Here is a 26,625-nt window from a genome sequence, read left to right as displayed (position 1 = left end):
TATTAGTAGAGCCGCAGATACTGCGTATATATAAAACGTACACTTAGTTAAGCGGTAAAGACATAGCCGCATATCTGCATGCCGTTAACTACAATATCGTACCTATACTTTGGCTCAGCATATACTACGCATAGGGTATAGATAAGTAATATACACTATAGTGTTCACTAAGGAGAGCATAAAGGCGGCATTAGGCGGGTTTAGTATACGCTTAGTATATGCCTGCGCAGTATATAAAGCTATATATACTCGCGTTATCTTAAACCGAGACAGCCGGGGCTATATACAGTTAGCATATACACTAGATATGCAATTCTATATATACTTACATCTTCCACTAGTAAAAGCTGCTGTGGCGCGCGCTATAGTTATTATAAGCATATACCGTGCATATGCAACTATATAACTTACCAGGTGTTACCTAACTAGGATTTAAATTCGGAATTAGGCCTATAAGGCTTTATAAGTGTATATACATATATGCGGAGTATATACTTACTATAGTAATAGCCAAAGGGAGACGGGTTGGCAGTAAAGGCCACCTACGGGTTATTAAAATCCGCAATTCTTAGATTGCTCATAGTAAGCGTATACGCGGCGTATGCGATCGTTAAATATATTTTTAAAAGTTTGCCCTAGTCTTTCTATTAGCATATGTAAGGCCTATACCTACGTTACACTATATATACTTATGGCATACGCTGTAATGTTATAGAGAAGAAGTTATAGTGCGACTGTTATTGTGGATATGCTACGCGTATATATAGGCCATATTTTAATAACTAACTACTATTACCTCATTTGGCCACATTGAGGCATATGCACAGCATATGTAACAATCGCATACTATAATATTTACGATTTATGGACGAACAACTTTGTATTTTCTATTTTATTTAAATTGCATGTGCATTATATATGTGGGGGCTAAGTGTGGTCCGAAGCTAAGCGTGGTCCGAGGTTAAATTTGAAGTTCGGACCACGTTAAACTTTTAGACCACGCCAAGCTTTTTTCGGACCACGCCGAGCTGTAAGCCCGTAACCTGTGCGGGCCACTCACCCACCCTGCAAGCGCTTCCTGTTAGTGCTTACAATCACCACATCGCCACATGAAAACAGTGCTTATTCAGTAACTAATATTTCGTTAGGCCGCCATCTGCAGCAATTACAGCCAAGCAGCGCTCCCTCATATTGCCTGTATACTTTCAAAGTCTTTAGGTTCAAGCTTCTCCCATTCTTCCTCTACATACCTCCTAACCTCCTTTTTTATTATAGGAAATCTACGTTATATTCTCCCCTTTAATAACCTCTAAATATTTTTAATCAGGTTTAAACCTGGAGAATTTACTGGCCATTCTATTATAACTATACTATTCTATTCCTAGGCTAGGCGGGTTGCTTTTGCTAAGTAAATTAAGGTATTATCCTCTATAAGAATAGGCTGGTATCGTAGTGTTTGCCATAACTCCCATGCAAAAGCCTTAATATTAGGGCATATATACGTACGACGTCGCCATTTATTGTCTTCTTCTTATACCTAAGCTTAATTAACTAGTCCTTTTTAAAAATAACCAAAGGCCCCTTATTCCCATAGGAGATGCTACTATAAATTATCCAGCTTAAGTAGCCCCTAAATTTAGGGATATAATAATTAATATTATACTTCTCCTTAGCGTATCTAGTAATAAAGATCTGGCCTCCACCGGTTTAAATAGACGCCTTATTAGTCCATATTACTACTGCCTATATCTTAGGAGTCCATTTAAGGTAAGAATAGGCCCATTTTAGCCTAGCCTCTTATTATTTAGGTGTAATAAGTGGCTTCTCTATAGCAATACGGCGAAAGTAGCCCTCTTTTTTAAATGCTTTATATAGGGATCGCTTGCAAGTAGAAACCCCCTCTAGGAATACAATCTCTTTAAATAGCTTCTTTTGGTGGGAGTGATTAAGCTTAGCCCGGGCAATAAGGCGCTGTTAAGTTAGAGTATTAAGATTCGGCTTCCTTCCCCTCTGCCTTTAAGGGGTCCAGGTATTATTCTTTAAAGAGGTTATAATTATATATTTAGAGAGGCCAAGAGAGCTACTAATCCTGCTATAAGACTAGCCGGCGTGGCGGTTTAAGGAGTAGGTAATATCACGCTTATGGTACGAGAGTCGGGTGCCTGGATCTCGAAGGGGGTCTCGAGGGTATTGTATTGGTGGATGGTGGCCGCGCCGGCGAACAAGAGTTGGTATTTTTAGATATAAGAATACAAGAATATAAGGATACAAGGCCCCCCTGCCGTTATTTTATACTACTCTAGCTCTTCTGGTGGCTTCTGTAGATTTATAATACGCTGTATATGGCTAAAGCCACGCCAGCGCTAGCAGGGTGGGCGAGTGGCCCGCACAGGTTGCCCCCTTGTAATTATCGCTGACGCAGGGCTTTTCATGGCACTGTACAAGCTTAAAATGACCACGATGATCCTCTATGGTGGTGATTGCTCATCAATGTGGCGTATTTTGGCTAAACTTCTCTTAGTTTCATCCTACGAGGATCTCGGGAACCTGAGCCTAATTAGCAACTAGCTATTGTAAAGAATCATCACTAGGTTTAGAGGCTAGAGAAATATTCTCGAAAGCAACCTCTCGCACGTCATATCGTGGGCCACTGCGGCCGACTTTCAGCTTTTCTACGGTAATATTCAGCAGTGATTATCTCCAAACGAGTATCTCCAAACTTACTGTTACTCTATATTGGTTTCATTCGAGATACCAGATCATTGAGAAAAAGCAATTTTTCAAGATTATGCTCTGTATGCAGAGCACGCTTTAAATATATGCGTATTTGTGCATTTCAGTTTCCATCGGCTTTCGGAACTGCATTGAATCAGGCTTCAGGCTGTCATGAGTTGCCTATCGTAACATTAGGTAGTTTCGACGGCTAAGACTTCTCTCTTTTTAGCAATATGCGGTGATCTCTATAAAAAGATTCCAATGACTAAACAAGCACTAGCGAAAAAGGGTGACTCCGAATTTGACTGATGGCGCTCTATTACTATTGAAGGCCGACAGGAATTCATCTGCTCAATCGCGCCTGCATTCCTTGCGGCCTAATGCAGTGATCTTGTTGGAGCGGGGTCTATTTGGAGCTCCAGGTGGATTGGGGCTTGATGTGGATTTGGAGTCGGGCTTCTAATTGGTGGATTGGAGTGGATCTAAGGTTGATTTGGCTCTTGGAGCTCCAGATCTATACCTAATTCAGAGTGAGGCTGAGGAGTAATAGAGCGCTAAGGAGTCAGTGCACGATACAAAGCCAATCGGCAACTCTAACGGGTCTAACGTTGACTCGTTGTCTGGTAAGTAGTGTATTAGCCACAGAATCTAGGACGCCAGCTCACTCTCCTGCTGCTGCCGTCGCTTTTGCTGTTACTTATCCACATCTACACTTACCATTGTAGTGTTATATTTAGCTTACTCCAAAATAGAATAATATCTATCGGTTTGGCCGGCTCTATACTCTAACAGAGTTATCCTTACTCCCAAATCGATTAATCCAAACGCCGACGATATAAAGGAGGTACTTAAGCTCAAGCTATAGGGCCGAAGTTATATTCGTTGTGTTGCCTTAATAAAGAAACGTACGTCACCAATATAGCTTTAGGGTGAGGATCTACAGCGAAAGAAAAGCGACGGCTCAGCGACATACTACTACTATTACCTTTATAAGAAGTTAAAGAAGTCGCAGGAGCTTCCTATCGTGTCAACTGGAAGATCTACTGCGTTAGCTTACCACCGTTAATATCACTAAAGGAGGCTTCGAAGGCACGAATTGCTGCGTATAAGAAGGTTATAGAGGATGCTACAAAGGCAACGGCAGCAGCAGAGGACACTCCGGCGGAGCTAAGTGAGCTAATTAAGCTAAATTCGGATGATGGGAATAATAGCGACGACGACGCCCGCGCTGCCTTTGAGGATATCAATGATATTAAGGCAATTGGGGTAGAAGAGAAGGAAGATTTTATATTAGACTAAGCAATTTAGGCTCTATTTAATAAGCTTAATCGAATCTTCCTTCCTTACATAAACACCCACCTAATGCCAAGACTTACTATTTATAGTATATATTTGATCTGGAGCTGCATTGGAGTCCTGGAGCTCCACCAGCTTTTTGGCGTATGGAGTGGATTTGGGGGTCAAATCCACTCCACTCCAATCCAACAAGATCACTGGCCTAATGGGCCTGGTGCAAAATCTCGCCAATAGTAACACCACGGCTAGCCCAACCTCACGCAGAGGAAGCTAAGCTATGGTTAGCGCTTGCTCGAAAGGGTTTTGGCATGCGGTAGCAGGTCTGCACCAACCCAAAAGCAGTGAACGGCGGCTAGACACGTTGCAGCTATTACGTAAATGCCAACTGACATTTCCATTGATTTGTCGTACCTCTCCATGTCCTTATTGACCAGACAGCCTTGCTCCGTCAATACCCAGCTCTTTAAAGCCTGAGGATGGAACCCGACCCAAACTCATTAAAAGTTAGCGTCGGATATATCTAATATTTCTAAAAGAGTCCGGAAGGCTTCCTGCCTAGGAGTAGACTCACAAAATTGAACAAGACTGTCTCAACATGGCTTATATACAGAAACACGAGCAAAATTTTGGAAAGGAGCGCTTCCCGACATGTAGCTTATTGCCATTACATAATGCAAAAAAAAGATCCCGGCACTTTGTCTAATAGGCATAGCTTATACAAAATATTGCAGGCACAAAGTACATCAAATGTCTGCAAGGAACTTTGTCCCCAAGAAGCAACTTTTACGCGTGTCAGGAGGATCCGTAAGACTTGTTCATCTTATTATCCCGTAAGCAAAAAAGGTATATGATGCTCTTGCTAGGGATAAATGAAACGCAGGTTATCTAGTTTGCTTTCATCAGCCTCTGCACTGGCCCGTTCTTCAAATTGCCGATTTAAGCGATTCCATAATCACTAGCCTGAACAGTCTTCGCTTAATTTTAACTTCTGAGAGATCCCCAAAGCTTGACAGTCTTCGTTCCGCAAACCCCAGGAACCGCCCACTGCATACAGATCCTTTACTTTCTCGAAAAAGCCTATTCGTCTTTGTCTATATAAAACTGAATAAATTAAATAATACGCAGATGCCTTTATGCATAGCTGAAACCACTCCAAAGCATGTCTTAATTAGATTTGGCCATAACGTTGAGTAGACTTAACAGATAAGCGGAATTTTGCGTACACTCGTGGAGAATCGTGATTCCGTCATATAATTTGCCTGTTTTGGTTCCATTAGCCAGAAGTTAAGCAGGGCACGATAGATCCTGAAATACAAGTCCAGCTTCTAGTTTCTTTGGCTGAGAACGTGCGTGTGCGGAAGCCTCGTACTGCGCCTTAACGTACCCGGTTATGTGTAGTCGTGTTTCATTTTTACTTCCTACGCCTTTCTCAAATATGTTTGAACATTAAAATGGAAACCAATAACGGTGAAAAACCAAGGGTTAAAAAAAGAAGTATCGCCCTGAGCATATTGATAATTCCACTATTCTACTCCAGCTACCAAAGTGAGGTGGAGGATGCTGCAATCTCGAGTTTACTTGGATACAAATCTATCAGATACTACCCACTGTTAGTTCTGCTGCTGGAGCTGACGAGAAAGCTTAAATCAGCCCCAGAACCCCTTCGTATTGTATGGACATACATATTGTCATTCCAAACCATGTCCACCATTCAGCGCGCCTCGCCGCTAGCCCTCAGCCATTATGCATGGGTATTCAGCACCGTCCTAATTAGAATGACGGATAAACCATGGCTGAACAGATTGGGGTACGCTTAATGAGGGATTTAGTCCCTCCACAATCAGGTCCCTGGATATAAGTTGGACGGCTGTACGTGCGCTTGTGCTTCTGTGCTATTTTTTCCTTAGACACAGTCATACTATTTACGTATCTAGACAACTCCCAACTGTCGTTTGTACCCCGAATCTAGCCAGATGGTCCAAAGAATTCAGGCGCTGTCAATCCTCTTTTCACTTCTCCTAACAGCAAATGCTGTCCCTTACGGCAAAGATCATGATATAGGAAATGCAAAAGCCGCTTACTTCATCCCAAAAAATGCAAAAAATGCGGTAGTAGCATTGAAAATTAATTCAGACGGAACGCTTTGCGATGGATCAATCACACCAACCGGGGGAGCTGGTGAGAGTGGAATATTTGGCGCCACAAATATGCCTGCAGGGCCAGATTCGCTCTTCTCTCAATCACCTTTGACAATTGCTGGAAATGTAAGTAGTGAACATACCTCATCTCACGAGTTTTCAATCAGAAATGGGTGCTTTGCGTCTTCTCTAAGCTCGCCTACTCGATTATGAGCCACATTAAGGACATACCGAATATACTAACTAGAATTGTCTCAATAGTTTCTATTCACCGTAAACCCTGGCTCCAATACGCTAAGCCTGTTCTCTATCTTCCGGGGTGACGCGACCAAACTCACACCGATTGGAAACCCGGTCTCTACTCTGGGTGAATTCCCGGTCTCTGTCACCACTCACCCATACCACAACACGGTTTGCGTAGCCAACAGCGGCGCTAAGGCAGGAGTCGCCTGCTCCACTTACTCTTATAATGGTCTTAGCCCTATGGATGGGCTACGGGAGTTTGACATCGGACAAACGACTCCACCGGTCGGCCCCACTAACACAGCCTCACAAACTTTTTTCAATGAAGACGGCACTCAGCTTCTAACCACAGTGAAAGGCAACCCGGCCGTTAACACTATTGGCTTTTTCTCCAGTTTCCCTGTGGCAAAGTCAGCATGCGCGGCACACAATCATCTCCGGCCGGAACCGCAGTACTTTTCGGCGTCACAAATATTCCTGGATCATCCGACATCCTCGTAACGGATGCCTCCTTCGGTGCCGCTATTCTCTCTGTTTCTCCCTCTGGCACTGGCACTACCGCAAACATCCTCAAAATTGCAAACCAGGCGGCAACATGCTGGGCAACATATTCTTCCGTCATTGGAACTGGTTTCGTAACTGATGTCGGGGTTAATCGTCTCGTCGAGGTCATACCATCTACTGGAGCACTTGGCCGGGTGTTCAATTCGCACAATGGTAATCCGGGAATGGTTGGTTTAGCCCCCAGTGGAAAGTTTGTATATGCGCTTAGCCCAGGGAATCAGACAGTAGAGACCGCAGTGGCAGTGTTTGACGTGGTTACAGGAGGGAAAATAACTGAGTTGCAAAATTTCAAAGTAGAAGGAGTTGGGAGATCAAGTCAGGATATGGTTATTTTTTATGATTGACTTGTCCTTTACTTGAGTGGCGTATCTTGTATTAATGCAATAGTGGAAAGGTAATAGGGGATGTAAATAGTTCTGATACCATTTTCTAGTTCTTAAAGGTAAACTTTAGCTCGAAGTGTCGACCGGAATTGAGGCTTTATATTGTCCTAATCGGCGCTGTCAAAAGGACCGGCCTTTAGCATGGAGTCAGGATGGGTATGGTGTATGACCTGGTGGAAAAAATATCGAAAATGGCAATTGGACCTTCAACCTGGAATGGCTAATGTTTCCATCGCCATCCTCAGACGATGGAATCGAGTCTGATTCTGTGGAAACTGACAGCGTCATCGTGAAGTTGATCTGTACCTTCTCTTGCGTACTAATCGTAGGAGGGGTAAAACCCAATTACAGGAGTGACGGTTACGAACAGGTGGAAGTTCAATTTGATGAGTTCCGAAGGCTTGTGAGTAATGCGTTGAACGGTTCGAGCAACTTGGGCGACTTCGAAGTTTATATGACTAATGTCAGGAACAGGAGAACAATCCATTTATTGACTTTCTCAATGAAAGCTAGCTTAGATGTCCGGTGAACTAGGATGGTGTTAAGCTTGGTCTCACAACACCCACCGTCTAATTTGAGTGAAGATATCGTGCTATGGAAGGCGGGGAAGCCCACATGAACTGCTGTTGGTAGAACTTGGACCTAGGAAGACCCTTACACACCCAACCACCAACTCGACTTCGCCAGTTCGAATGTTGCCTCTAAAGGTGCATTTGCACTACTGTCACCCACTAAAACGCGATATTCATCTTTCTCGGCAATCCACATATCCCTTCCCTCGTCCCACCAAGAAGTTGCATATTTCAGACTAACTGTGAGCGTCGCACCCTCGCTACTTCCGGCCGGAACCATCACCTTTTTAAAGCCTCTAAGTTCCTTCACAGGCCTTTGCACCGAAGGTGCCACCTGGCTGATGTAGACTTGCACAACTTGCTCGCCATCCATCTTTCCGGTGTTCTTCACGTCGACTGAGATTGATAATTTGTCCGCTTCCTCGTTCTTTTGCACTCGTAAGTTTTTCATTTCGAAACCTGTATATGATAGACCGTGACCAAAAGGAAATAGCACGTCTCGCTTGACCTTCTCATAGAATCGGTAGCCGACATACACGTCTTCGCCGTATAGCGCGCGGCCGCGCTCAGACCGGAAGGTAAGAAATGCGGGATTGTCTTCACACCGAATTGGAATAGAGAGCGAAAGCTTTCCCGAGGGATTTTTAGTGCCAAGGAGAACGTCTGCTATGGCGTTGCCACACTCATTTCCACCGAACCATGCCTGCAAAACTGCCTTGACTTCGCCGATCCAAGGCATTGTAACTGGAGTGCCAGACTGCAGTACGACGGCGGTATTTGGATTTGCGGCGACAACGGCAAAAATCAACTCATTAATGTGACCAGGGAGATCCATATCTGGACGGTCAAAACCTTCGGATTCGAATTCGGACTGCATCAAGGTGGGCCCATTAGTTAGCGACTGTATGAAGATTTTAGAGGCCTTGAACTGTGGTGCTTACATTCAATCCAGCACAAATTACAACTTGGTCCACTTCCTTTACAAGCTTTACAGCCTTCTGAATTTCGGCTTTTGGATTAATCCTTGGAGACCCGCCAAAGTTCAATCCACCGCCATGTAGTGGACAGTGATCTACTTGGAGCGGGGTCTATTTGGAGCTCCAATGTGGATTCGGCTTCGATATGGATTTGGATTGGGCCTTCTGGTTGGTGGATTGGAGTGGATCTACGGTTGATTTGACTCTTGGAGCTCCAGATCTATACCTAATTCGAACTGCGGCTGAGGAGGAATAGAGCGCTGAGGGGTCAGTGCAAAAGAAGAAGCCAATCGGCAAGTCTCTTAACTCTACCACTGACTCACTGTCTAATAAGTAGTGTATTAGCCATAGAATCTAGGACACCTAGCCATCCTGCCACTGCTGCTGTCGCTTCTGCTGTTACATCTACACTTACTGTCGTGGTGTTGTATTCGACTTTCCTACCTCCGCGATGGAACGATTTCTCTTAGTACGCCCGCCTCCACGTTACCCTTACCCCAAAATCAATTAATTCGAAAGCCGACGACACGAAGGAGGTGGTTAAGTTTAAGCTGTAGGGCAAGAACTATATTCGATGTAACGCCTTAACGAAGAAACCGAAGCATACGAAGCAACGCACGTCACCCGTCGCTCTCGCTTGTAAATAGATATTATTAAGGCCAACGAGTGCCTCCGCCATTGGTACGGGCCTCCGCGTAAGGGCACGTTTAATAATACAGATGTTGGAGTTACAGAGGGAGGAGCCTACACAAATGGTACCACCAAAGGAGGCTTCAAAGGCTCGAGTTGCCGCGTATAAGGAAGCTATGGAGGAAGTCGCAAAGGCAGCAGCAGAGGCAGCAGCAGAGGCAGTAGCAGAGGCACCTCCGGGGGAGCCAGGTGGGCCGGGTGAGCCAGTGGCTATAGAGCCAGATGATGACGAGAGTGAGAGCCACGATAAGGGCGCATATGCTGCTTTCAAGGAGGCGATTAAGGTAGAAGATCACGAAGCTTCTTATATAGAGGCTTTGTAATTTGGGGTTGATTTGGTACGTTCTTCTTTCCTTAAATTTTTCCTTACCTTCTGCCAAGACTTACTATTTATAGTATATATTTGATCTGGAGTCATATTGGAGTCCTGGAGCTCCACCGCCTCCTCGGCGTATGGAGTGGATTTGACCCCCAAATCCACTCCAGTCCAGTCCAATAAGATCACTGGTAGTGGAGCAACGCCGGATGGCATTTTGCAATTTGAAGTTGGTGCGGAACCGAACCGTACCAAGAAGTTATATCTTCTGCCTGCCTTGAGATCAATAGAGCCCCGTTCCTCAACTGTTCTAGAGCCAAAGAAGCTATTTCTAGAACGCTGATGAGTAAGGTTGTCGACTACAAGCTCTCCATCAATGAACAATTGTGCGGTCCCATGCACGGCTAGCCCAAAATCCCAGATCCCATCTTCTCCAGGAGCGAGAGTCCCTCTAAATCAGCGTAGTAAAGATTGTTTTCGACTTGCGGGTGGGTCCAGTCCGCAAGAAATATGGAAGTATTGTCCACATGCAATTCATCGAGAAGTGTCCGATTGGTGCTCGTATGAGATTCCTTGTAAAACTTCATATTATAACCCGGTCTTCTATCTGCTGTTCGGAGTAGTTTCCCCAATTCAGGTAGATTTTTCTGCGCTGTTGCGCCAAGCGCGTACTCAACGTTCTTGCATTGCTTTTTTATAGCATCATAAGGCGTGATAGCGTAGTACGGGCGTAAATTAGCTGAACCACCACCTGAATATGCCGCGAATTTGGCATTGGGCCCAATGACTGCAATCTGGTGTACGTGTTAGTCCCTATCTTGACACAATACGCACTTTTTTGGAAGCATACCTGCTTCTCTTTCTTGAAGGGAAGGATATCACCCTCATTCTTGAGTAAGACAATAGAAGAAGACGCAACCCGTCTGACCAAACTTGCGGTTTCAGGAGTATTGATGGTCCCTTCTGACGCTTTTTCCGGGACGCCTAATTTACAGCAGTGGTTGACTAGCTGTAAGACATTGCTTACGCAATTGTTGATGGCATGCATGCTAAGCTTTTTGGAGTTGAGAGCATACATGATATGATTCCCACGGAGGCGTGGTGGTCCTGGCATTTCAAGATCTAGACCCGCATTTACAGCTTTTGCAGCAGAATATACTCCAAACCTGTTGGACATCAGCAAGCAACGCTTCAGCTTAATTTCAATCTCGAAATGGTCTGAAGTTTGAAAGTGCTTACCAGTCACTCATAACTACGCCATCAAACTCCCATTCATTCCGCAAGATGTCAGTGATCAGTTTCCTGTTCTCGCTTGCATGTATACCATTGACCTTATTGTAGGCAGTCATGTATGCTTTCGGCATAGCTTCTCGCTGTACAATTTGAAAGGGCTTCAGATAGATCTCTCGCAACGCTCTCTCTGTGACAATAGCATTGACACCCATTCGCTCATGTTCCTGGTCGTTACATACATAGTGTTTGACAGTAGCGGCGACACCTTTAGACTGTACTCCTTGGACAATGGCGGAGGCCATGCTACCTGATAAAGTAGGATCCTCGGAGAAGCTTTCGAAGCCTCGCCCGCCTAATGGCGAACGTTGGATATTGACTGTTGGGCCAAGAAGTACGTGACCTCCTTTTGCCTTAACTTCATCACCCATTAACTCTCCGGCGGTTCGCATGAGATCTATATCCCAGGTTGCACCCATTGCCGTACCGCAAGGCAAACATGCAGCAGGTACACCATTGAAGAATCTAGTCCCCCGTGCTCCGTTGGGTCCATCAGTGATGCGGATTGCGGGTATGCTGAGACGTGGGATAGACTTCGTATGCCAGAAATCGGTACCTGTTTAGTGGTTTCGATTAGGGCTGTGGCGGTTGGTAGTTGGTTTATTTGTTGTGCATACCTGAGAGAAGCTCGACTTTCTCGGCTACAGTTAGCTGTGCTAGAACCCCTCCGATATCGAAGGTATNCATGATTGTGAGGCAATTGGCGCGTATGAAAATGAAAGATTTATTAAGCACTGTGACTGATTGGTGAACAAGATGGTCGGTAGGTAGTTGAAGCGAAGTCGACTTAGGGAAGATGACCAAAAATTGCAGATTCTGACACAATATTAGGATTTTGAACCCGGAAATTTTCAGCTGCTTCCCAGCCCACCCGGTCTTTCCATTAAGCAGCTACCCTATTATATGGTATACGGAATATGACGGCCAACATGGGTTAGTTTAGTGGGGTACTCCATTCGTGCACGCACGGGGGCCGGCGATACTGCGGTAGAACTACGGGGAAGTGTCGAGTCATGCAGGGATAAAGCGGATAGTTGTCGGAAGCGCTACGAAGGCGGCGGCAAAAAGTAATCGGACACCGCTACTCAGCGAGAAAACCCAACCCCACCAAAATTTGACTTTTTTCGCGCCTACACTATTAAAACCAACTACCCCACTTAGTTAATACTTAGTAGAATAGGTCCTTACACTTCTAATATTAGGAGGGCTTAATATTTAACGTATCGTAAGTGTGGAAAGACTGGAAGAGAGGCAGCAAAGCTCTATAACCTTGTAAAATCAACAGCTGCCGATATATAGAAACGATCTCTTGCAGTTAAAGAAGAGCGCCTTACTGCTAGCCTCCCACTTCCTAAAATCGAAGATCTAGTTTCTGTAAAGGAGAAGAGCGGAAGACCTTTAGTTTTATTAGTTGACGATATTATAGAGATCTTTAAGGTTTGCACACCTAATAAGAAGAATTATAAGAAACAGCAACACCACGTTGCCGTAGAGGAAGGCTTTAAAGCTTGCAGAAGAACGATTAAGACCTAACTTTGAGCACGAAACCTTTTATACTGTAATTAGTACTAAAGCCAGAGTCAATTTGATGCTAGAATTGATGATTTCTTGGTGGGGTCGTATTTTTCGGCTAAAGTATCGGTGTCCGATTACTTTTTGCCGCCGCCTTCGTAGATAACTGGTTGAAGATCCCCTCAGTCTTTACATTCTCGAGTCCTGATATAGAATATGTCATGGGGCTGCTCGCCTGAGATTAGGAATCCTCCAATCTGAAACTCCCGCCGATAAAGTCCCAAACCTGCTGTAGAACCAACCTCGCTTTAAGTAAATCTGGAGCCTCCGCTTCCTAGTAAGAAAGATAAGACACAATGATCTGTATCTGCTGAGGCCAGTCGCGAGGCACATCGATATTCATGCGTTTGACTACCGCAAGGATTGTTAATCCATCTGAAAGGAGTGACCTTGCCGTAAACCATGTTCCATGATGGCGATGCTTGATAGTTTTTACTCGGCTGGAAGTGTGCTCGGAGCAATATTTCAAGCACTTCTGGACAAAGGGATGGATGAAGGGGTCGATCGGCCCATCCCTTGAGTGAATAGCGATGAAGAGAAATGGCCGGTAGAGGAGCATATACAGATAATAGACTCTTCCCTCAAGCATAAAGGCAAGCTCATCTGACTGATTTACAGATTCTCTCCATCGCACCGATTCTGGAATATGCTCAACCCTGCCTCTCGCATTTTTGAAATTGTTGGGGGGGGGGGGGGAGTGGGAGAATTATTACCATTGCTGCACTTGCAACTCTAATTCAGAAGCTATGCGCACCATTCTGTCTAAGTCTGAGGATAGCTATGCGATCTGATCCACCTGATAGAATGAGTTTACTATCCTATTGGCTATGTGGCGTCCTGAGATTTCAGCAAGGTAATAGAACCAACTCTTCTGGAATGCACTTTCGCGTAATCCCTGAGCCTGCTCTGACTCTGCACAGGCACTGGCTTCAGGTAATGTAGGGAAAAGTGGATAATCTAGACGAGCAAGCCCGGAAGGCGGAAGAGGGAGTTGATCTCGGATCTCGCTAACCTCAAAATTAAAATATAACCTAGGGTAGCGTGAAAGGAATAATACCTCACAGATTTTAGGCAAGACCAATATAGCCGGTGTTCTAGGCTTCTAATGGAAGGGAACTGAAAAGCTGTTTGGTCCGACTTTGCCATGATATAAACTTGCAAAACACTACGAGCTCGGGTAAAAGAAGTCCACGCCCGGAGCGGCTGGAATGAATACATCTAGTAGACTCCCGACAGAAATAGGCATTGAGCCGCAGTAAGAGTATTGCCAAGAAGTCCCATTCTTTTTCTGGCAGCAAACATAGTAACCCTCTGCGGTAGAGTAGTTTAGCGTATCTCGAATACTGTTGGTAGCCCCTAAATTCAGGTCTGCATAAACTTCCAGGGAGATGGTCCGAAATGGTGATGACAGCGCTCCCAGGGCGCAGGCAATAAGCTAAGAAAGTCAGTAAAAAATCTGTATGACTAAAATAAGAAGTATACAAAGCTACAAATTGCATAAATTCAATAAAATGCTTCATGTCTATAGGGGTTCGAGGGATTCTCTGATTCAGTTCATAAGGGGGGCTCATACAAGGAGGCAGGACCTTGATGTCCATTCAAAACCATGTTCTGCAGTAAACCTTGCCCACTTTGTCAAATCGCTAGCATCAAGGATCGGATTCTTAATGTGGACATTGGCCAAAAACGCCTTGACCAGCTCGGGTGCATTGTCTTCATCTACCCCATGAGAAGTGCTCCGTAAGGCGGTCTGGATATCGAAAATCTCTTGTGGTTCGGTCGAGTCTGCATTACCTAATAATTGGTCGCCATGGTAGCTCGTCATGGTAGCTCGTCATGGTAGGATTAAAAACTGCAGCATCTAGGTCCTTTCTCCTAAGACTGTGCCCAAGTATTGGCCAGTCTAGGATGCATTGGCCTGCACTCTGATGATTTACAGACACTTCCAGGAGTTCAATCTTATGAATAGCTTCCTCAATGGTGGATTCGAATAACACAGCTTCTGAGCGGACGTTATTGACATAGGAGTCTAACCTGTAACAGCCGGCCTTTCCGTTGGTTGTTGCATATGCTTGGCTTGCGCCTCAAGTAGGCTGACAGCATGGTTAACGCGCTCGAGAATTGCTAGACTGGCTCCGTCAAAACTAGGACATATCAGCCTATCGCCTACACTATTAGATAAGATATTTGGATAACGAACTATGAATAGTTAGTCGTTAAACCAGAGTACGAATACCTCACACCAAGCCCAATACAAGTAGTGCATGATGGACGTTGGTTGTCACACTTTGTCTTCTTAATTTGACAAGTCTGGCACGCAACAAGCGCATGCTTGCGAGGATATGTCGAAGTAGATCGTGAATCCGTCTGGGCTCGTTTCGAGGGATTGCTCCCGCTCCTTGGACCAGAAAGGGTGTTTCGTTTGCAGGTCCTGGGTGGCATGCAATGACTGCAATTAAGGAATCTCCGTTATGCAAATTGTTAGTAGAATGAGAGTATTGACTCTCATAGTTGCAGCCATCTCCGGAGTCCGTCCGTAGACTCGCGTTGCCATCGCGGCTTGGATAGCTAATGTTAGTTGCGACTCCGCTAAAGGAGGATGCATTTTTGTCGACCGTTAAGGTCACTCTCAGGTACCACCTTATGACTCACCACTCTGTTCTCGTATAACTGTCTCGGTCAGCAACTCGGTCAACGACTCGGTCTACAACTTAGTCTCCAACACGGTAACCAAATTAGTCTACTACCCTTTTTCTTATGTATTTATAGAGGCTCTAGAGCCACATTCAATAGACAGAGTTCTTCTTAGTGACTTATTTGTCCGACAGTTATAAGCCCGGGCTATCTACTGCATTATCTTTAATTTAAAACCCTAATTACCCTATTATTAACTGAACAGTAGAGGCCTTAAAATGTCCTCTTAATAATCCAAAACCCTTATTACGACACACACTGTAATTCTAGCAGGCCCAAACAATTAGGACTAATAGATTGGTGTTATTAAGTATAGAGCCGACGGTAAGAATATATGGGAGTACATTAATCCGGATATTAAGAAAGATAATCTACCTAGACACAGAGCACCGTCAGAGCCATTACTATTAGTTATTAATCCTCAGAAAACTACGTTCTCAGCCCTTAATAAAGGCGAGAAGGAGGAGCTTTAAGCTTTGCGAAAATAGTACGATTGTATTTACAAGCGATATAAGAAAGAGGAAGCAGCCCTTAAGTCTCTACGTACCTATATCATTAGCACTATATCCCATAACTACATCGACTACACCTTTAAAGGAAATACCGTCTATAATATCCTTATATCACTTAAGGAGGCAGTTACTCTAACTAATAACACTCGGAAGGTTAATCTAGTAACCCAATATTTAAAAATAAAGAAAGCCCTAAAGAGTTAGAATATTAAGAAGTGGCTCCGTAAGTAGGAGAAGGTGTATAACAATTGCAAGAAGGTTAAATTACTTAAGGTAGATAGCGATCGACTAGTTAAGGACTTCGTATATACCATCAAATCTGCCTTATTAGGATAGTTAGAATACTGGAAAAACGAATTACAGAACCTTAAGAGGAAGAAGAAAGAACTACCTACCCTTTAAGTCATTATTAAGGTCTACTAAAATCACCGTCGCTTAGAGTTTACTTAGGAGGCAAAAAGCTAAAACGGATCCTATACAGCTAGCTTTAAAGGAAAGCCAATTAGTAAGCCTAAATTAGACGCTAAGTTAGAGAAGGAGGAGAAGAAGGATTAAAAGCAGTGCCTATACGGAAAGCAGCACCCGTTTAAGTACTGCTGGTATTTAGTTAAGTCAATTTAACCATTAGGTTAGAAACTAAATGACTTAAAAATGCAGTTAGTAGAGCAGAAGCTTACTAAGGCTTTACTAGAATTTAAGGCCTTAATTAACCAATTAAGGAGCCAAGCCTTATCTAATAAGAAGCCAGAGAATGCAGAGAATATAAAGTAGAAGAGCTTACCTAGTAACCCACTTAGAAGCTTCATAGTTTATTAAGTTGGAGCTTATATCGCATTAGATTACGCTCTCTATAATAGTATAATTCTAAACCCTATAACGACTTTGCATATTATTAACAACAGAGTAAGATTTATAGGTAATATCCAACCGGCTAGTAAGTAGTTGTATATAGGATCTAGTATAGAAAATATTAAAGGCTTTGGAACAGCTAAAGTCATAGTTATTACCCCATTAGGAAAGCAGAAGATCTATCTTATTAACGCTGCGTATATACTAGGATTTCACACAAATCTAGTTTATAATCACAGACTTAATAAAGAGGGTGTCTTTTGGCATAATAAGGGCAACTACCTCTACCGTCGCGGTAGTAAGAAGTTTGCATATTACGGATATTACTATAGTTAGATAACCCTTAAATATAACAAATTAAAGCCGAGTACGACAGAGGACGCGTCCTTCGCGGCTTAACTAACCGAGCCTCTACCAAATTAAAAGGTAGATGGACGGTTTTTACACAGTTAACTCGGATATGCAGGAATTAATGTGGTTAGGTAACTGCTTAAAGAAGTAACTAGAGCAATTATATAAGGCCCTATAATAATTAAATATAAGACTTATATAGTTAGCGAAGCTTATAAAGCAGTATTAGAAAGGACACCTACAGATAACAAAACATCGCTTAGAGGTAATTTTAATAACTAGATCGCTGACTAAGGCATTATAATAGATTTAATAAAAAGGACGCCTTAGGAAGAGCTTAACGAGATGTTATAGGAAGAGCTTAATGAGACGTTAGAGGACGAGGACGAGACTTAAGTAGATATTAGTAGAAGTTAATAGGTGGATTCTAGAGGAAATTAAGTTTAAGCGACTAATTAAGAGGAGCTTAATTCTTAAGACGATAACGCAATAGGCCCGCGAGCCTTAAGGGACGATCCTCTACCTAGCCTTTCTACCCTAGCTTAGTTACTAGAGCCTTAATTAACTACATTAACTAATTAAGGATCACGATTCGAATATATTCTAAAAAGGGAAACCCGCCTAAGGTAAGGGATTTAAGATAATATAGGCGACAGTAAAATTGCAGGAGGATAACGGAAGAAGCAGTTAATGCGACACTAAGCCTACCTAACTAATGTTAATTAGCAAATATACAGCAATAGGTTTCTACCTCTACCCAAAAACTAGAAGGAGCTTTTAAGTCACCTATATAAGATATCAAGATCTAATTTAATTCGATTTAGATAACATTAGACAAGGTAACTCTATAGAGGATTTCTTTATCTCAACACCAAATTGCTATTATAACTTTTTCTATTTTCTATCCAGCTGTTTAGTCTTAACTAAGCAGCTAGGGGGGTGTGTCGACCGTTAAGGTCACTCTTAGGTACCACCTTATAACTCACCACCCTGTTCTCGTATAACTGTCTTGGTCAACAACTCGGTCAACAACTCGGTCTACGACTTGGTCTCCGACACGGTAACCAAATTAGTCTACTACCCTTTTTCTTATGTATTTATAGAGGCTCTAGAGCCACATTCAATAGACAGAGTTCTTCTCAGTGACTTGTTCGTCCGACAATTTTCCTGTTCATGAGGTCGGCTTCCATCTTGGCGTTCCCCTCGTTCTAGACCTGAAGTTAGCGATCGGCTCTTCTCCACATGTTCATTCTGGTATTGGTGCTTGGGGGAGTTGGGAGTGATAGCACACTCGACGAGTCATTGCAACCTATCTACCACATGATACTGAAGGATTCGGCCTCCACAACTATGTCCACTCTTCCCCGGAATTTGGGCCCGCCACCTGAGCCATCCAAAAGTATTTCAAATATGGTGAAAAGGAGGAGCCCAAAATCATACTTACTACATAAAGCGAACAGCGGCAGAAGGGAACTACATCCATAGCTCCCCAAACCTTAAGCCATGGCAACAACGCCTCCAGAGTCTCCCGTCCTTCGAGTAGGCATCATCGGATGCCGCAAAGTTGCACAAGTTGCACATATTCCTACGCTGAACCTCCTCTCCGCTTGATTCTCCATCACTTACCTCTGCGATGTATCCCTCGAAAGTCTCGACTATTGCGAAAAAGGAGTCACTGACACCAAAGTTCAAACAACAACCAAAGCAGAGGACCTGTGCAGCTCCTCCAATGTCTATGTAGTCATCGTGTGCAATTCGGATGCCTTTCGTGTCCCACACGCCATACTGGTGTTGCAGAACGACAAATACGTGCTAGTGGAAAAGCCGCTTGCTCCGTGCTAGTGCGACATCGATGCAATTGCAGAAGCACAAAGCAAATCGCGCGCAAAATGCTTTGTCGGGTACATGCGGCGGTATGCATCTGCGTTCATGGATGCAGTAGAGGAACTTGGTGAAGTGGAAAGATTCAATATGTTCGTGTGCGAGGTAAGTGACCGCAGCGTTTGTTCCGCTGATTTCTAACTTATTATGGATTCTCTAGATATCATTGGTCCTAACTCGGTATTCGTCAATCAATCTAGAACATATTCGATACGATTTTCCAATTTCACAAAAGAAGACGCTGATAGCCTCTAAGACGAACTGATGATATGTTGGAAGCTATAGGCAGAGATTGTGGTGTGAAGGTTACCCCAGCGTCGAAGCGAATGGTGTTTCGGCGCGTGGGTTTATACAGACTCTTGGGGATGGAGAATTCCTTCGATTGTTCAACTAGCTGTTCCCGCAGCACAACTGATGGGCACTCTCCTGGTCCTAGAGTCTCATTGGCTGGTTTCCAAGGTCGGACTGAGGAAGCGCATGAGATTGTTGCCCGCATGCATGCCGGAGGTGATAGAACCTCTCGCTCGTCGAATTTGAAATGGAACAAATGACACGCTCCATACAGCTTAAGCGCGAGCTGAAGGCCAGCACTGGCTAGAGAGACATGATTTCGACTGAAGGCAATCGCAAGCGTCCCTTCATCTCCACCACCTTAGGCGTCTTTGCACAATGGAACGGTGTCGGCCTCTTCAGCTACTACCTCTCTCCCATCCTTAAGTCGGTCGGTGTCACCAATGTCACTCACATCACTCTTATCAACGGCTGCCTGCAGATCTGGATCCTCTTCTTTGCTGTCTGCGCTGCGCTGGTGGTTGACAAAGTGGGGCGGAGAACTCTCTTCCTTACTTCATCAATTGGCATGCTATGTTCCTACATTGTCGTAACTGAACTCTCGGGGTCCTTCGCAGTTACGAAACATGGCGGTGTAGGCATCGCGGTCATCCTATTTTCGTACGCCTTCTACGCCTTCTACGACATCGCGTTCACTCTGCTCCTGGGTTCATATGATATGGCAATACGCGGTGCGAGCCGGGGGTGTTGCGCTCGTACACTTCGCCACCCAAGTTGCGGTATTCTTTAACATCTTCGTCAACCCTATTGCGCTGGCTGCGATTGCTTGGAAGTACTATATATATATCCTTTTCGCTGTGCTGTTCATCATCATCACTGCCACGATTTATTTCTTTTACCCGGATATACGCAGCTACACACTCGAGGAGATTGTGAGGGTTTTTGATGGCGAAAATGCAGCCGTGCCTTTGGAGGGTGCTGTCATGGATGATGTCAAAAACACCAGGCTGAGTTCGAGGCTGGGACAGTTTCGCATGTTGAGAAAACTTGATTTGGATTTTCTCCTCATTTTTTGAAAAGAACAATGGGTCTCTTCCACTAGCAGATGAAGCGTCAAGCTTACCCCGTGCGGCCATTTACATCTAATAAAATGCTCGTGATAAACGCTTGAAGCTCTTCCGAATGCTTTGTAGCTATTGTATCCTTCGTATGCGAACTGTCCTAGTTGTTAATGTAGTCTGACAATTCCTAGCCTTTCTAGTTGCGAGAGCATCTCAAACCTAGCAGGTCGAAATGTAGGGCTGCGGCATGGAATTCTGCTGAAAGTCTTTTAAGGCGCCGGCTCACATTCAAGTTCAACGCAGCCGCCTTCGTCCGAATATATTAATCATCTAAAAAACCAAGCACTACTATGATCTATGTTTCTAGGGGGCTGCATATAAGATTCTTTGTAGAGGTTCTGTTTTCTTGCCAGTATAAGCACTCTTAATAGAGGTTTTGTAGTCGTTCAAGATACCGAGAAGTATGGTTTTAATTTTGAGGTCACCAGCAGACAACCGGCCAAATTGAGTTAGGTTGAAGTTATTTTAGTACCCTCCTTAGGTCGTATCTATGATCTGTTGTTGGGCTTAGCAGCAACATTCGATGCGATGATCATCCTCACGATGGTGATTTTGAACGCGAGATAAGCTTAGCTGCGCATCACATGAGTTAGTGGATGGGGACGGGCTCGCACTCGGTCAGGCATCAACGTCAATCGTTATCTTCAAGACCTTCAAGTGAATTCATGCCAGTCATACAATGCTAGATACCAGTGGACCCCGCTCTCCTCCAGTCCAGCTCCATCGTCCAAGATGCCAAAAGGACAATCCCCAATCATATACGCAACATCAACAAGATGAAGCATAGGTATCCCCAGTCCCAAACGCCATGCCCCATGCATCATGCCATGATATAAAGCCGGTACAAAGAAAGCCTAGGACTCGCCAGAGCGAGAGTAAAACGCCAGAAGATAGCATCGCAGCTCTCAGCTACGGTAGTAATGTAATAACATTCGAAGAGTCGAAGGCCTTAAATATTGGGCTCGACTTGGTAGATTCATCCGTTCTCCGGATTGATGAAGTTTCAAGAAGCGGAAGTGAGCGAAGGCTCGAGGCGGGCCTGCACAAGTTTAAACATTCCAAAACTACTTCCTCGCCTCACCGGATCACTCCCCAGCCATCCATTCCTCCTAAACCACCAGCACGCTCTTTCTTTTTAAACGCATTCCAAAATCGAAGCGTTTCATCACCAGCACCGGTAACAATTACTTGACCATCCGGGCTCATGGCTAGATACAGCACTCGATATGTGTGGCCAGTCAAGGAAACGACCTGCTGCATGCTTGGGTATTTCCAAACAATAATCTGATTCTGGCTGTAACCGTGTGTCGAGACGATTTCATTGCTGTTCCGTGACCAAGCCAAGTTACACACCTGGCTGCCAGTGTCCAGACTACTGAGTAGATTTGCAGGTGCTGAAGGAGATGGTGGTATGCTTGACGTGTTTGAAGCTGCTGCTGCCGCAGCTGCGGCCGCAATAGAAGCGGATGAGGGTCCATGAGGGGATATTAAAGTGTTCCAGAACTTGATAGTCCGATCCGCGGTTCCTCCTCCGCTAGCAAGCAGACCACGTTGATGAGGGCTCCATGAGATGGCTTTGACGGCAGCAATATGCTCGCTCCATTTAAAGGTAGGCTCAGAATTCAGCTTCTCCCAAACCATGAGTTTGTTGTCGTTTCCACCGCTTGCCAACTGGCCATCGTCAGAGTTCCATTTCAGGCCGCAGACCTCTTGCTTATGGCCAACAAGTTTTCGGAGCCATTGGTCCGGTTGCCGCACATCGCGATGATAAATAAGCCGATCTCGTGACCCTGAGGTGAGGATATGCTCATTCCATGCAAGGGCCCCAACCCGGCCTGTGTGACCTGTCATCGTCCGTAACCGGCGCTGGGAGTGAGCATCCCATATCTGTACAAATCCCTTATGTGTTCCAATGGCGATGTGAGAACCCTGCATTGACCGTTAGCCTGCTGTCATGGCTGGTCTCACTGCTTCAGAACAGGAGCACTCACTCGCTGAATCCAGTTGACACTTGTGACAGTGTCGTCTGGCAATTCACACAGTTTTGTTACACGGCCAGAGCTTGAGTTCCACATGTAAACACATGATCCCAACCCTACACCTAATATATTCTGACTACCCCAGTCCACTAAATTTAAGTAAAAATCATCTGCAAGATCTGGCGCATCCAGTACTTTATAAGGTACCTTTGCAACCGCTCTAGGGGTTTTTCGTGGACTTAGGAGCATCGTTTGACTGCTATACTTGACTGGTGATAAACTGTATATCTCTGATCGCGCATTGAGATTTTGGCCATGCCTGCTCTGCGGAGTGCGGGATGGTGTCGGATGGCCAGAGTAGCTGTGTCGAGGGGAGGCGTATGAAAACAAGTTTTTGTGTGGAGTTGAGGGTGTTAACGTCGGTGCAGGAAGGGCGGATGACCTCGTAGGCGGAGTATGTGAACGGGTAGGATCGTGAAAAGTGGTTCGTTCTGTTGGAGAGAGGTTTTGCGGTATTGATTGGGGCACTGATGATTCAAACATCTCTGATCGTAGTAGCGTCGAATATGTTCGGTTTGCTTCCTCAGCTAAATGAGAATGTCAGTAGGGAATAGATATTATGTATTGTGGAAATTGGCATACTTCTCTGAAAGTGAAGTTCATTGTGGGGCGTTCTCCTTGCTGAACGGGATGGCGTTGCTGGCGAGCCTTCATCGTGAAGCAGAGTGAAGCTAGCCTGTAAGTCTTGTCCGGATCGGTTTGGTATGAATCTGTTACAACTTGTTAGCCCCTGTACTTCTGGTAACCATTTTAGTGTCTTAAAAGGTCGCATTCAGCTATCTACGCAGCCTTTGCGTCGGTTCACTAACCTGTCTCCATATACTCGCTGTCGTTTTCTGCTGGGACTTGCACCCGGCGTCCTTTCTCGCTGTCGTCCAGCTTGCTCAAATTGTTCTAAAGCCCTACTTAAAGCTGTCGCATCTACCGGTTCGGAGCCTCTGTCGTGCCCAGTTTGTTCGAAACCATTTTGATGTCGCTTGTGTGTCGCGGTGGGCGGCGTCTTCGATTCAGGTGGTGATATGAGGGTAGGCGTGCGCAGCTCCTCTGCGACTCTCTCAGTAGATGATACGGGCACGTCAACGTCAAGCTGAGTGTCCCGCATGATGAATAGATTAATCGATGGTGTTTGTTGAGATTATCAGGGTCCGATCGGGAGAGATTCGGGTATGGAGACGGCCAGATATATTGCACAAATCGCGAACAGTATATGCGATAATAGCTATTAGAGTGACTTTAACGGTAGGGGTTGGCTTGAATTGTGCTGCGTGAGAGGTGGTAGTGAAAGTGAATGCGCCGTGGTGATTAGAGCTCCCCTTGAACCAAATCGTACCGGGTGGCGACAGGCACAGGCGCACGCAACAATCGTCCACGCTCTTTGTTTAGTCGGTCTGCGGACACATTGCAGATCGTCGCAGACGGAGTTGGCGGGTGTTGGGGAGCTTTGGCGGGTCGTGACAGGATTATGGTGGTTGTTTTGGCCGTCTTTTCAGATGTCAATCGCTTTGAGCCGCACTAGGCCCGCGTCGTCGAAGGAGGCAAGGAGCTCGCAACCACAGCAACGCAGGAGGATGTGAGATGCGAAGAAGGTAAGGATAGTGAATTGGAGCGTGAAGAGCTTTGAAGAGCGTTTGACGAGACTAACGAAAGAGTGGATTCGCCTTGCGCTCAAGTCACGTCTCTTCTGTTATGGGTATGGCTTTGTTTTGATGTTCCTTACGCGCTTGAAACAGGAAGTCCTCCGTGGGTCAGCGCCTGCCAGGTGTCGCTAGCGAACCAATTTTCGCTTGACGCCCTGTCCGCCGTTCGAAGCTTGAGTTCGAGTGAACCCTGCAACTCGCACCCACATTTCCCCAAGCCAGACCTTTTCGAAGACCTCAGCGACCTATCCTATGCTAAGGGCTCCATCCGCACGGGCATACATCCTGCAGACCTCGCCAGCAAAGTCCTGCATTGTTTTTGATCCTGCCATCCGGTCACGTGCCTTTCAAACCATGTCTCCTAAGCCGGCATCGAGGAGTGCGGAGGACTTCTTGTCTTTTGTGAACGCTTCCCCCACCCGTAAGTGTGCATCGGGTGTTTGAGACATGGTGGCTACAGGTTGATATTCACTATTAGCTTTTCATGCCGTGAAATCGGCAAAACTGAGACTTGAGAAAGCGGGCTTCAAACAGATTAAGGTTGGTGCTGTTCAATTCGTACGATCTATCTCGTCCCGAGCAACCTGCAATACTCGAAAGCTTATGTCAGAGTGATCTTAACGCTCTAATCTGGAGGATGACCTCCAGCTCAGACTGATCTTGTTGCAATGTGGAAATCCATCGTGCAGAGAGGCCCCCCAATCAACCCTCGCAACCTGCAGCAGCCGCTTAGCAGGATTCGCCCTGGCCTCCTCAGCCTTATCTAGTCACGAGTTTGGCCTGGATTTTGCGGAGTAAACAGCCTCTCTTTTGGTGTAGAATAAGCTACTTGTTTGGGAATTTAAGCTAACGGTAGTCTCCGATAGGAACGAGATTCATGGTCATCCAGCCTGCATCCAGGCGGGAAGTACTACCTCACTCGTAATGGGTCATCCATTGTCGCCTTTGCGATCGGACAAAAATGGAAGCCAGGAAACCCAATTGGCATGATCGGTGCACACACTGACTCGCCCTGTCTTCGAATTAAGCCAGTCTCGAAACGCCAAAGTGATGGATTCATACAAGTGGGTGTGGAAACATATGGTGGAGGATTATGGCACACATGGTTCGATCGGGATCTCAGCATAGCTGGGCGGGTAATGGTGAAGACGGATGGAGCAATTGAGCAGCGCCTTGTGAAAGTGGACAGGCCGATTCTCCGCGTGCCGACCTTGGCTATTCATCTGGACCGCCGGGAGAACTTCCAGTTCAACCAAGAGACTCAACTTTTCCCAATTGCGGGCCTGGTCTCTGCTGAACTGAATAGGCAAGGGAAGACCGGGGAAGAAAGCAAGGACAAGGCAGAAGAGAAGAAAAATGATGACGGACAATTTGAGCCTCTGCAGACACCAATGGACCGCCATCACTCATACATTGTAGAAATTATTGCAGAAGAAGCTGGTGTGGAACCGTCCGAAGTTATGGACTTTGAAATAGTACTTTATGATACGCAAAAGTCCGTCATTGGAGGCCTCAACAATGAGCTCATCTTCTCCGCTCGTCTCGACAACCTGATGATGTCCTTCTGCAGCGTTGAAGGCCTCGTTTCTTCAGTTTCCCCACCTTCGGCTTTGGATAAAGACTCTACCATTCGTTTGATTGCTCTCTTCGACCATGAGGAAATTGGTAGTCAGACTGCCCAAGGGGCTCACTCAAATCTCCTACCTTCTGTGATCCGTCGTCTCTCCGTCCTCCCATCTTCTGAATCCGAGTCCGACAAATCGTATGACAAGTTCGAGCCCGACTACTCAACAACCTATGAGCAAACCCTTTCAACCTCCTTCCTCATCTCAGCGGACATGGCACACTCGGTCCACCCGAACTACCCCGCAAAGGCCGAGTCCGTACACCGTCCGGAAATGAACAAGGGTACTGTTATCAAGATCAACGCAAACGCACGATATGCCACCAATTCTCCGGGAATTGTGCTCCTACAAGAGGCTGCTCGACGCGCAAAGAAAGCATCTTCGAGTATTTCGTCCTCGACCCATGGTGTGCCTCTGCAGCTCTTCGTTGTACGCAATGATTCCTCCTGCGGAAGCACAATAGGTCCAATGCTGTCGGCCGCCATGGGTACTAGAACCTTAGATCTAGGTAATCCACAGCTTAGCATGCATAGCATTCGTGAGACGGGGGGAGTGCATGATGTCGAGTATGCAATCAATTTGTTTGAAAGCTTCTTCGAGAATTTTGAAGAATTGGAGGCAAAGATTCTGGTCGATTGACTAGAACGCTTGAAGCTATAAATTTTGATAGCAGCCATGGAGCAGGAGGCACTCTAAAATAGATTTGACCATAGCTTTTATGATCGAGACGAATATGATGAATTCCTCTTTCCTTGCGCACTAAACATCCAAATGCAGCAAGGTGCTTTCAAACGCGGAGATCCTAGAATGCTCAGTGTTCCCCATGTCTCCCACTCAATTTTCTTAACAAGATCGCATCGCGGCAGATC

The 26,625-nt window shown here is 45.3% G+C and overlaps 6 protein-coding genes across 6 annotated transcripts; 3 read left to right on the top strand and 3 right to left on the bottom strand.

The window, feature by feature from the left end:
- Positions 1-5,984: 5,984 nt before the first annotated feature.
- Positions 5,985-7,300, top strand: K441DRAFT_691020 (uncharacterized protein; the record flags this gene model as incomplete). Its single annotated transcript, XM_067652444.1, has 3 exons — positions 5,985-6,275; positions 6,411-6,743; positions 6,788-7,300. 3 exons carry the CDS (start codon positions 5,985-5,987, stop codon positions 7,298-7,300), a joined length of 1,137 nt encoding a protein of 378 aa, XP_067497199.1.
- Positions 7,301-7,993: 693 nt separating this feature from the next.
- K441DRAFT_691019 (glycoside hydrolase family 3 protein) lies at positions 7,994-11,871 on the bottom strand (the record flags this gene model as incomplete). The annotated part of the gene is made up of 7 exons (XM_067652443.1): positions 7,994-8,782; positions 8,853-8,999; positions 10,084-10,345; positions 10,477-10,688; positions 10,745-11,060; positions 11,134-11,740; positions 11,802-11,871. The coding sequence occupies 7 exons, from the start codon at positions 11,869-11,871 to the stop codon at positions 7,994-7,996; spliced, it is 2,403 nt and encodes an 800-aa protein (XP_067497198.1).
- Positions 11,872-13,921: 2,050 nt separating this feature from the next.
- On the bottom strand, positions 13,922-15,022 carry K441DRAFT_701073 (uncharacterized protein; the record flags this gene model as incomplete). The annotated part of the gene is made up of 4 exons (XM_067653300.1): positions 13,922-14,191; positions 14,330-14,550; positions 14,791-14,900; positions 15,000-15,022. 4 exons carry the CDS (start codon positions 15,020-15,022, stop codon positions 13,922-13,924), a joined length of 624 nt encoding a protein of 207 aa, XP_067497197.1.
- Positions 15,023-19,490: 4,468 nt separating this feature from the next.
- K441DRAFT_670322 (uncharacterized protein) lies at positions 19,491-20,468 on the top strand. The gene has a single exon (XM_067650271.1). The coding sequence runs from the start codon at positions 19,648-19,650 to the stop codon at positions 20,122-20,124; it is 477 nt and encodes a 158-aa protein (XP_067497196.1). The 5' UTR covers positions 19,491-19,647; the 3' UTR covers positions 20,125-20,468.
- A 1,064-nt stretch (positions 20,469-21,532) lies between these two features.
- K441DRAFT_592782 (WD40 repeat-like protein) lies at positions 21,533-23,596 on the bottom strand (the record flags this gene model as incomplete). The annotated part of the gene is made up of 4 exons (XM_067644898.1): positions 21,533-22,384; positions 22,447-23,021; positions 23,077-23,204; positions 23,304-23,596. 4 exons carry the CDS (start codon positions 23,594-23,596, stop codon positions 21,533-21,535), a joined length of 1,848 nt encoding a protein of 615 aa, XP_067497195.1.
- A 739-nt stretch (positions 23,597-24,335) lies between these two features.
- On the top strand, positions 24,336-26,515 carry K441DRAFT_670320 (peptidase M18, aminopeptidase I). Its single transcript, XM_067650270.1, has 3 exons — positions 24,336-24,552; positions 24,610-24,671; positions 24,998-26,515. The coding sequence occupies exons 1-3, from the start codon at positions 24,486-24,488 to the stop codon at positions 26,393-26,395; spliced, it is 1,527 nt and encodes a 508-aa protein (XP_067497194.1). The 5' UTR covers positions 24,336-24,485; the 3' UTR covers positions 26,396-26,515.
- Positions 26,516-26,625: the final 110 nt, after the last annotated feature.

The sequence above is a fragment of the Cenococcum geophilum genome (genome assembly GCF_001692895.1).
Source record: "Cenococcum geophilum 1.58 unplaced genomic scaffold K441scaffold_81, whole genome shotgun sequence".
Classification (NCBI taxonomy): domain Eukaryota; kingdom Fungi; phylum Ascomycota; class Dothideomycetes; order Gloniales; family Gloniaceae; genus Cenococcum; species Cenococcum geophilum.
Note: the sequence above shows the minus strand (reverse complement) of the source record. Positions and strands in the feature narration are given on the sequence as shown.

Coding starts and splice junctions, on each gene's coding strand:
- K441DRAFT_670320 (XM_067650270.1), top strand. CDS start 24,486: ATGTCTCCTAAGCCGGCATCGAGGAGTGCGGAGGACTTCTTGTCTTTT. Junction 24,553..24,609: donor TGTGAACGCTTCCCCCACCC/GTAAGTGTGCAT, acceptor ATTCACTATTAG/CTTTTCATGCCGTGAAATCG. Junction 24,672..24,997: donor CGGGCTTCAAACAGATTAAG/GTTGGTGCTGTT, acceptor AGTCTCCGATAG/GAACGAGATTCATGGTCATC.
- K441DRAFT_670322 (XM_067650271.1), top strand. CDS start 19,648: ATGATTTCGACTGAAGGCAATCGCAAGCGTCCCTTCATCTCCACCACC.